The following is an 11,868-nucleotide window of genomic DNA, read 5'->3' as shown; positions in this document are numbered from 1 at the left end:
GACGTGAGATTGTTGAAGTCTTTTGCTGCAAGTTTAGTTTGTTTATATACTTGTGTTTATTACATACCGGTCAAGTTATTTTACAAAGGCTTCTAATTATAAGAAGTGTAACAAGAATTTATAGAGTGACACAGGGGCGGATCTACCCTTCAACAAGGGGTAACCTCCGTTACCCATTGACGCTCCGATGGTAATGTAAATTTTGGAAAAAATTAACGTTTTTCCGATTTTGTTACCCCTTTTCTTTGAAACGTTGCCCCTATAATAATTTTCTAGATCCGCCACTGGAGTGACAAGTGTCCAATAACCTAAAATTAAACCCACTACATCACCACCCAAAACCTAAACACCCACCCCCATCCCACCACCACCCAAAAACCTAAACCCCCACCCCCCCCCCCCCCCCGGGGCAAAAAAAAAAAATTATACCTCACCAAAAAACCCAAAAAAAAAACTTGAATTATACTACAACGAAAACTTCAAAAGTTTCAAAACAAATCACAACACTCACAACTCATTCGAATGGCTATCCGTTCGAATGGTCATCCGTCCGGATGACCATCCGTTCGACTCACCATTCGATCGCTCATCTCACCTAACGCACTGTTTACACGTTGTTCAACGCTTACGCTATCGTTCTATGCTCAGGCTAATCTCCCCGCGCTCCCTTCAATCCAAGACTGTGTTTATTTACTAAACACATACTGTGAGTATACTCAAACCCTTTTTCTCTTAACGCACTTTTGGGTGTTACAGACGTTATCTATATCAAATCACATCAACACACAACGCAAACACTTTTAACGCTAACCGCTCTCGCATTACGTGTTTTGATGAATGCTTGTATGTTGTGTTTACACAGTGATTGTTGCCTGACACCTTAGCAACTATAGTACTATAGTTTGGACTCAGCACCTGTCGTGGACAGGGGTTGTTAAGGGTTTTACTTCATATGGTCACAGTGGTGATAATGTGTTGCGCATTCTACACTCGCAGTTATGTCGGTTGCATATGTCATTGTCGATAGCATACTTGCTTCACATTTCTACGTGTTACATGCTGGTTATGCGTAAACGTTTTCGCTATACTATATGCTATTAAACTTGTGTACTCACCTTTACACTCTGTGTATTGACTTTACTTTAACGTATGTGATAAGTTGATTAGGATGATTTGCTTGGTGAATCAAGTAGGTGGTCTAGAAATGTCATTCAATAAAATCTGAGTCGTCGGAACAATTTATTTTTCTTGGAGAACAATGTCAGTAATAACTGTTTATGCTTTATATGTTATTGGTATGGGACTTTAACGTTAAATATATCGTAATTAATAGTTGTTATGGATTCTCTTGGACAATCTGTTTCGCTCAGTGCCACGCCCCGATGTTTCCGCCATCGGTTGGGGGGTGACATTTATTAAATAGCTCAGGAGTTATACCAAAGATTCTACCAGGATGCTTTTAGTTGAACCCTAAAGTTACAAAGTGAGTTCATTCTCTTTTCTCACAGTTTGTGAGTCATTCTTCTTTTTATCACCTTTTTGTAATACAATTATATTTAAAAATACTTTTCAAAATCCTAAATGTTTATCAGTTATACATACACTAATTAAGTTTTTATATTCTGCAATAGCTGCCAGTATATGGGGCTTTGTATACATTACTTGACACTCGTTACTATTGGCCAAAAAGTTAGCCAATAGTAGCATGACCACAAGCACGGGGAAATTGTGCCCCAGTAGCCATAGCCTATAACTAATATTATTTTTACATTAAATATCTAATAAATTTAATGTATGATTGAAATAAATCTAAATAGTGTGTATATAAAATAGAGCTTTATTAATCATTATTAAAATATATTAGTTACATTAAAGAAAATATATTTAATAAACCTAAATTACTATTAACATTATAAAATAATATTTAGTCAATAAATGTATATCATGATAAAATATGTTAAATATAATATATTCTACTATACTAAGATTATACTTTAAATCTTAGTCACGTTAATATATTAAATAATAATATTACAATATTATATTTGATAAAGTTATAACTATTAATTTGACAGAAAATGGTATATTTCATTTTCTGGGTTAATTGGTTTTGGACCCTAGAAAATATATTTAACAAAGTAATGTCATGGGACACTATTAAGTTCAGAGTCACTAGTTGAGAGAATGATCAACAGTGACATAACCAAAGGCACTAGTTGAGAGAATGATCAACAGTGTTCTAACCACAGTCACTAGTTGAGAGAACGATCAACAGTGATGCGACCACATACACTAGTTGAGAGAATGATCAACAGTGTTACGACCCTAGTCACTAGTTGAAAGAATGATCAATAGTGATTTGACCACGTCATGGGAATCGCCTAGTGACAAATACCTTTGAATAATAGTAAGATATAATTAGTTGATAAACTTCACTATTGGACGAAAGTGAGCCAATGAGTGATATGACCATTGTCACATCGGAACTGCCACCATATGACCAATACTGGATGAGCTTTGGGTAAATATAAATAAATATAAAAACCCTTAATGCTGTAAAGTATAGCAATATATTTTTATAAACATGGAATGAACTCGCCAGTATTTATTACTGATAAAATGTTTTCAAAACGCGTTTAAGGTAATTTGCTGTAAAGATAATAGAAGCCAGCTATGGAGCACTGAAGGTTTAAATAAAGTGGCTATAATTACCTGAATAAAAGAAGAAATTTATGTTTTATTTATTTGGGTTTATCCCTATAAAAACAATTGAATTGAATATGTGTTTTAGCCCATTTGTTTAATATTAAAAGTTTGGTGTTTTACAAACTCTGAAATTATTTCCTAACTACGATCCTGATGAAAAATTTTCCGTTGCGTAATTAATAAACACCGATACCATCTGACCGGTTCATGACTCTCGCTCCCAGGGTGGGGTCGGGGGTTGCGACACACCAGGTTTTGTAACCAGGGTTTGGAGATTCTTTATTGTCAACAAGAGTAGTAGCAGAAGGAGGCGGAGGCTGAGAAGAGCTATCAATATGAGTAGAAGCTTTTGATGAGTGAGAAGAGACTTCATTTGATTTCGCCAAACACGATAGGTACTGGAGTTTAACTTAATAGGGATTATATGTAGGACCGTTGCCATAGACAAGGTAGGCCATGACCAGCGGCAAAGGAGAAAAAAGATCAGCTTGAAAAGGCGATGGGGGAGGATTTTGTGGGATTGAGAGAATTTATCAATTATCTGGCTGATACCATGTGATAATGGTAATCTCCACACCAAATTAGGTGGGTTAGAACTGATATAATACAAAAAACAATACACTATGAGCTAATTACATAAAAGTAACTACAAATTGTGTCTATTTTACTCTAACAATGGTGGTGGTGGATGGTGGGATGAAGAAATAAGCGTTATAATGAAGGAGTGGTGGGATTTCAGATTTGCCCCTTAGTTAAACAGTCAAACCAACTCTTATGCGCCGACATAGGTGAATTGTGTGAGAGATGGAAAACATGAGGGGGCATAGTATAAAAACTTATTATCCGAGAGGCAAATTGCTCCCACCACCAAATCACAGAGAGACAAATTGCATCCAACTCAAAATGTTAGTACTCACATTAGGCGCAATCGTCTTTCAAGTATAACAAAAGCGAAACAGTCTTGCCCTTGACAAGAATACAACTATAAAAGAATGGTTGAACATATTTTTATTTTAACATCTATATCTATGATTAAAGCTTATAGTTAAAATAGATTATTGGTCTAGAATGTATCTTTTAAATTTTAATAATTTATCATTCTTAAACATGAAGTTATATCTTTGTGTTTTAAAAGCAAAAAAACCAAAAATGTGTAAACATTCCCACAAATCATAAATGTGTCAAGACAATTCAAACTCCCTTAAAAAAAAAAAAAATAAACCCTTTATTCTCTACGACTCTGCACATCATGCACAAACTCAAAACCCAAATGTCAATCAAACACCAGATTCAGATTCAATTCATACATTTGACTTTTGGGTCTGCCTACTCCCTCCAACAACTCTGTTTATCCAACTCATCACACCACCAAACAAACCATTCACAAAACCCTACTCCTTTCATCAAAATCCCTGCTTTATTATCCAAGATTTAGCATTGATCTCATGCCAATCAGACCCATATTTTAGATAATCCATTGATAATTACAAATGGGTTGGAAAAACCCATTTAAAGAAATGATGAACTCCAAGCCATTGTTCTTGACCATGTACGGTACTGTCTTGGTTGGGATTGTGATCTCTGCTGTTTATGTGTTCTCTGCTGTTTACTCTCCTGATTGGGCCATTTCTTGGAACATTTCTCAACGTATGTTTCTTGAATTTTTATGTAATTTGGTTGTTAATTGTCATGTGAATTGTGATTTAAAGTCAACTATTTAGGGTTGATTAGTTGAGATTAAAATCTTGTTAAATTAGGTTTTTGCTGAATTGGGTAAGAAAATCTGTTACAAGAGAATATATAAATTGATCTTATTGATGTTGATTTTGGTTGGTGGTCAATTGTCATGTGAATTGTAGGGCTATAAACAGTGGCGAAGCTTGACCCGAATGACTGGGGGGTCGAGAACGTATATACCAAAAGATTTCTATAGAACGGGGGGTTGAAAACGTATATACCCAAAAATTTCTATACGAAAACTACATATATAACACTACTGAACGAAAAGTTTGGGGGGTCGGGCGCCCCTCCCCGCCCCTTCTATACTTCGTCAGTGGCTATAAACGAACCGATTCGTGTTCGTTTGTTAAGAAATATATGTGTTTGCGAACTGTTCACGAACACTTATCGAACGAGATTTTATGTTCGTGTTCGTTTGTTAAGGAAATGAACTTGTTCGTGTTCGTTTGTGTTTGTTTGTTAATTTTAGGCAACGAGCGTTGACGAACACAAATGAGCACAAATAATGTTCATGAACACAAATGGAAACAAACGAACACAAACAATCGTTCATGAACAGAATATATAATATACCGACACTTATTAGATTTTTAATTTTTGGAATTTTGAAGTATTTAAATAAATATAAAAACTATAAACACTAATGAAGTATCGAACACAAACGGACACGTTACCGAACGTTCACGAACATAAACGAACGAACACGACCTCTGCTCATGTTTGTTCATTTAACTAAACAAACGAAATTCTTGTTCGTGTTCGTTTGTTTAATAAACGAACGAACACAAACGAACTTCCCGCCGAACGGTTCACGAACTGTTCGCCGAATGTTTGGTTCGTTTGCAGCCGTAGTGAATTGCGATCTAAAGTCAACTAATTTAGGTTGATTAGTTGAGGCCAAAATCTTGTTCATTTAGGCATTTTGCTCAATTAGAAAATCTGTAACAAGAGAATTTATAAATTGATTATATTTATGTTGGTTTAAATTTGTGACATTGTTTTTTTATTGTATGTATAACGATAGATGTGACGCCGTCTTCGCCAAATCAAACACTCGAGTCGCCTTCACTAAGAGTGGGTGGTGGTGTAATGTCACCGGCGCCTCGACCCGAAATAGGGAAATTAAAACCTATTTGGGAAGCACCCCCACCGGGTTCAAAGATGCCCCCGTTGGAGACATTTCGGTTAACGAAAGAATTGGTTCAAGAAAGGGTGAAGGATAATGTTGTAGTAGCAACGTTCGGTAACTATGCTTTCCTGGATTTTATCCTCACATGGGTCAAGCACTTGACAGATTTGGGCGTCGAGAATCTTCTTGTTGGTAAGTTAGTTAAATAAAGTTTTCGAACCCGGTTTTTTTTTTTTTTTTTTTTTTTTTTTTTTTTTTTTTCAGATTTTAAGAAACTGAAAACTGTGTTTTAGGTGCAATGGACACGAAACTACTGGAGGCGTTGTATTGGAAGGGGGTACCGGTTTTTGATATGGGAAGTCATATGAGTACGATAGATGTCGGATGGGGGTCACCGACTTTTCATAAAATGGGACGGGAAAAAGTCGTTCTCATTGATTCGATGCTACCGTTCGGTTTTGAGTTACTCATGTGTGATACTGATATGGTTTGGTTGAAGGTAACTTCCCTGCACATGTTTTTCTTTTACTGTTTTCCGAAATGTTTTCTTAAATCCGATATGTTACGTGAACAGAACCCGCTCCCGTATCTTGCGCGTTATCCCGAAGCAGACGTATTAACCTCAACCGATCAAGTTACACCGACAGTAACTGACGACCGGTTAGACAACTGGAAAGAAGGTGAAACTTGCAGTTAAAATTATATTAACAACAATATAAAAATATAAACGAATGTATTTAAACCAATTAGTGGATCTTTTCTTCCGAGTGGACAGTTGGCGGGGCATACAATATCGGTATTTTCCATTGGCGACCGACGGATTCGGCTAAAAAGTTGGCGAAAGAATGGAAAGAAATGCTTTTAGCTGATGACAACGTATGGGACCAAAACGGTTTTAACGATCTTGTGCATAAGCAACTGGGCCCGCCTGTTGATGATGAAAGCGGACTTGTTTATGCTTATGATGGAACGCTAAAGTTTGGGCTTCTGCCTGCTAGTATATTTTGTAGCGGACATACGTATTTTGTTCAGGTATGAACTATGACTAGGATCAGCAATATATATGATTATTATTAGGAAAAATTACAAGTTTTGTCCTTTATCTTTATACCACTTTTCAGGCGGTGTCCTTTACTAGGTATTTTGTTGCAAGTTTAGTCCTTTACACCCAACCCAGTTAAAAAACCCTGTTAATTGTTGACAGGCGGTGTCCTTTACTATGTATTTTGTTGCAAGTTTAGTCCTTTACACCCAACAGTTAACAGGGTTTTTTAACTAGGTTGGGTGTAAAGGACTAAACTTGCAACAAAATACCTAGTAAAGGACACCGCCTGTCAACATTTGTTAAAAAGGACACCGCCTGAAAAGTGGTATAAAGATAAAGGACAAAACTTGTAATTTTTCCTTATTAGTATTATTATTATTAGAGTTGATTGTCATTTTTGTCGCTATGGTTTGTCCACTTATATCAACGAGGCCAAATTTCAAATTTGTAACATTTCCGTCGTCCCTGACATTCTTGAAACATGCCAGTTCCTTTAAAAACTTAACGTCTGTTAAACCCTGCTGTTTAATGAAGGGTAAACACGTCATTTTCCTTTTTTTATTTTCCTCTTTTACACCATTTTGTTTTTTTTTTCATTTAATAGGGTTTGAAAAAGGGAATTGAAAAAGAGGAAAATGACGGTATTACCCTTCAATAAATGGTAGGTTTAAACATACGCTAACTTTTTGGACGAAACTGGCATGTTTCAAGAATGTCATGGACGGAAATGGTACAATTTGAAATTTGGCCTGGACTGGCATAATTGGACAAACCACAGGGACGGAAATGGCAGTTAACTCTTATTATTATTAATATTATTATAATCATAATGATAATTATTATAATTTAGTGTAAGTTAATATCTGGCTGCATTTTCAGGCCATGTATCAACAACTAAGATTGGAGCCATATGCTGTACATACCACATTTCAATACGCAGGAACCGAAGGAAAACGTCACCGGTTACGTGAAGCTATGGCTTTCTATGATCCACCAGAATATTATGATTCACCAGGTTTTTATTTTTTTCTTTTATACATTCTTATGCTTCGTGTTTGCTCAATGAATTAAGTTTTCAGACACCAAATATGTACACGTATTTTAACTTTCAACTTTCAAGTACTCATCTTTCGGCGATCAGATGATTCAGATCTCGTTGCAATTCTAATAAGTCTGCATATTTTGTGTAGAGTAAATTGCCATTTTAGTCCCTGAGTTTTTGTCCAAATTGCCATTTTAGTCCAAATAGTTTTTTTTTTTCTCCTCTGGGTCCCTGACTTTTCCTTTTTCTTGCCATTTTGATCACATTGCCTAACTTAGTCTAAAAACCAAGTTATAATCAGGGGTATTTTTGGCATTAAATTATTATGAGGTTTATAAATTATGTTGTAAACTACCACTGGTTATCACTACACAACAGTTATGCCAAAAATACCCCTGGTTATAACCAGATTTTTAGACTGAGCTAGCCAATGTGATCAAAATGGCAAGAAAATGGAAAAGTCAGGGACCAGAGGAGGAAAAAAAAACTATTTGGACTAAAATGGCAATTTGGACCAAACCTCAGGGACTAAAATGGCAATTTACTCTTTTGTGTGTTATATAGGAGGATTCTTGACATTCAAGCCATCTATTCCGAAAAGCTTATTACTCGACGGGGAACATAATCTTCAGACACATTTCACTCTTGTTAATTATCAAGTAATTTTATACAAATTTATAGCGTGTTTTTAAAGTTGTACTTTTTAATAAACTGAAAATTGCTTAATGCAATTGTATTGCAGATGAAGCAAATAAGGACCGCTCTCGCCATAGCGTCAATTTTAAACCGCACATTGGTACTTTAAAATTTAAATCACATACATTTTTTTTTTCACATGTGTTCATTTTTCAATGTCACATTTTATATGGAGTTTTTTTTTTTTTTTTTTTTTTTTTTTGCAATTTTTTAGGTTATGCCTCCAGTGTGGTGTAGGTTGGATAGATTATGGTTTTCACATCCCGGAGTTATCGTAGGGTCGATGACACGACAACCGTTCATCTGTCCTCTGGATCACGTATTTGAGGTACTTAAGTTTCTATTAGTTTTTTTTTTTTTTTTTTTTTTTGTTCACAATATTTTTGTTGAAGTAATACAAATTTAATAAATCGATGCGGCTTTGTAGGTGCATACGATGTTAAAGGGATTGCCCGTTGAGGAATTCGGGCCAGGAATCAATATACGAGAGTATTCTTTCTTCGACAATCCGTTAATGCCTGCACAGGTGTAATAATTGTCTTCGTTCGGGGGCATTATCGTACTTTTATAGTTTAATTCATCTTAATTTTCTGATTTTAGGTTAAGGATTCATGGCTTGATGTGCAATTATGTCAAGGAGGGTCCGAAAATTGCCAAACAAACGTTACAAACACGCGTGGAGTACTCAGATTTCCGAAGAACAGCAATGAAGAAACGGTATGCAAGATGCACGAAAAACGATAATAAATATTACAAAGATTTATGCTAATTTTTTCTGTTGTTATATGAACAGCTGAAAAAGGTATTATCCCCGTTGAAGGATGTCAAAGTCATCCAATTTTCATCGATGCAAGATGCCTTCTTAGGGTTCGCTGATAAGGCAAGCAATTGTACATTCTTAAAATTTGTTTCTTTTTAGGCAAATTGGATTTAAATAATCTCAACTTTGGCCGATAATAATCCCAACTCCGTTATTGGCCGATAATAATCTGAACTGGTCCACTTTTGGCCGATAATAGTCCGCCGTTAAAAATAGCTTAACGGAGTTGAGCTTTTTTCCGAATTACAAACTAATGTTTTATGGATTTTGATCAGAACGAGGATACGAATCGATTTATATAAAACTTACCTCGAAACGATGCTTCAAACGGCTTGATTTTTGTTAATTGGAAGTTTAAACACCCGAATTGAAGCACCGTTTTCGTCGTTTGGGGTAGTATTTCAAGGTAAATTTTACATCAATCAACTCGTATCCTCGTTCTAATCAAAGGCCCTAAAATATCAAGTTGTAATTCGGAAAAAAACTTAACTCCGTTAAGCTATATTTAACGCAGACTATTATCGGCCAAAAGTGGACCAGTTCGGATTATTATCGGCCAATAACTGAGTTGGGATTATTATCGGCCAAATTGAGAAAGTTGGGATTATTTAAATCCAATTTGCCTTCTTTTTAAGGCCAAGTGTTTTAGATCATATGCGTGTTTTTTTTAATGAAACAATGGATCATATATTCATATCGCTGATTATCGTCAAAATATTTATATGACAGACGAGGGAAGAAAAATTCAGGAATCGAGTGAAGCGGTATGTTGGAATATGGTGTTGCGTTGACGGTCATGATCCGGGTCACATATATTACGACATGTATTGGGATGAAAAACCCGATTGGAAGCCTCTACCTCCCCAAACACGAGAAGATGATCAACCCCCTTGGTGATTAATTGCACGGATGTTACATCGACGGCTGAGATTTTTTATTTATGAGATTATTTGACACTAATCGAGTGGCTTAAATCGACAGGCGTTGTGATCCGTGTTCAGTTTCGTGTATAGTCAGATGGAAGGGTGATCAATGTTACAGTGACTTGTAGATTGAAAGTTGTATTTTATTGTGGGCTGAAAAGGGACCCTTTATAGACAAAAATGACATTTGAGTTTGATTTATTTTCTTGTAAATGGGTCACATTTTACTTCATTTTAGACCCACTACTTAGGTTTATAGGAGGCCCATTATCTTTTTTATATCAACAATATCTAAATTGCTAACTGTGGTGTTGTTTCCTTTCTTTTGTTTGTTTTGAACAAGTCAAGCTTCTCTCTGTTTTTGACTTTTGTGTTTGTTAAGAAAAGTGGTTCCAAATCCATGTCAAGCTTCTCTCTGTTTTTTGACTTTTGTTTTTGTTTAAGAAAAGTTGTTCCAAAAAGGTCGTCGTCGTCGTCATCATACTCAGTAAATCCCACCAATAGCAAAGTTAAGGTAGGGTCTAAGAAGAGTAACATGTAGACAACCTTACCCCTACTAGGGATGAGATCAGTATGATACCGGTACCGTACTGGTACCGATACCGTAAATACCGTTACCGAAATTGAGGAAATGTTAATACCGATTACCGTACCGTATTTATAGATTCGGTACCGGTATTTCGGTACTTTACCACATTGGTACCGCTTTGGTGTCATCCATTGTTTTACCTAAAAAAATTTCATGTGCAACCCATCCATCCATTATTAAATGAACTATAGTAAGTCAAAAAAATCAAAAGGTAAACATCCATGGGTTCGACTTTTAACATCCAAATTCCAACATGTCTAAAAAATCATCATAGTCGATTAAAAACAACCAAACAAAAGAAATTTCATATTGGTTTTTGTAAAACAATGTTCAAGAAAATATAACTTCATAGTGGGATCTAAGATAATAGCAAAATACATAAAGTCATTATTAAATTCGTTATTAATACCGGTATTTACCGAAAAATACCGGTACCGATACCGTTTTTTACCGATACCAAATTTCGAAAATTATATTACCGATTTACCAATACCGGTACCGTTTATGATCGGTATGGTACGGGATCGGTACGGTACCGGTATGGTACCGGTATTTCGATAAAAAATCTCATCTCTAACCCCTACCCCGTAGGAATAGAGAGACTGCTTCCAGTGAGACCCCCGCCTCAATAGTAGTTTTGCATCAAGCCTTGGACGTAAGGCACATAACACTCGGCAACAATCGGGACAAAGGGCGATTAGTGCATGTACCCCTTGTCTTTCGGCTATCAACGTCACCACATGATGCATGACAAACCGTCTGCCGCTTTTAAAGTTATTTTCACGAAATTCGTAAAATAACGTTAGAATTAGTGCAATTTCACTTTTGCCCAACCAAACCCATAATTTCCAAAAGTTGGAAACACTACCGTGTAGTATTTTCATTGTTATGGTTTTCTTGGCACGATGGTATAAAGTTCATTGAAACTTGAAAATGCATTCGTACTCGCAATAGAGTAATATTTTTGTCCCGTTAATTATAGCGATTGCCGACTTCGAAGTCGGAGGTCTTACGGAAGCAGTCTCTATATCACATAGAATAGAAGTAAGGTTTACCTACATCCACCCTCCTTAGACTCCACTAGTAGTTTAACACTTTAACTATAGGTGGGATTATACTAGATAAGGTGGTTGTTAGTTATAGCAAGTCCTGGTACGGTAACGATACCGTGATGAACT

General features: G+C 35.9%; 1 protein-coding gene across 1 annotated transcript; it reads left to right on the top strand.

Moving 5' to 3' along the window:
• Nucleotides 1-3,924: 3,924 nt before the first annotated feature.
• LOC110926262 (arabinosyltransferase XEG113) lies at nt 3,925-10,404 on the top strand. The gene is made up of 13 exons (XM_022170017.2): nt 3,925-4,353; nt 5,471-5,767; nt 5,869-6,074; nt 6,150-6,255; nt 6,351-6,607; nt 7,500-7,635; nt 8,227-8,321; nt 8,405-8,458; nt 8,573-8,686; nt 8,786-8,884; nt 8,959-9,075; nt 9,152-9,238; nt 9,908-10,404. The coding sequence occupies exons 1-13, from the start codon at nt 4,197-4,199 to the stop codon at nt 10,073-10,075; spliced, it is 1,893 nt and encodes a 630-aa protein (XP_022025709.1). The 5' UTR covers nt 3,925-4,196; the 3' UTR covers nt 10,076-10,404.
• Nucleotides 10,405-11,868: the final 1,464 nt, after the last annotated feature.

The sequence above is a fragment of the Helianthus annuus genome, chromosome 17 (assembly GCF_002127325.2).
Source record: "Helianthus annuus cultivar XRQ/B chromosome 17, HanXRQr2.0-SUNRISE, whole genome shotgun sequence".
Taxonomy (NCBI): Eukaryota; Viridiplantae; Streptophyta; class Magnoliopsida; order Asterales; family Asteraceae; genus Helianthus; species Helianthus annuus.
This window is presented reverse-complemented; position numbering and strand designations above follow the sequence as displayed.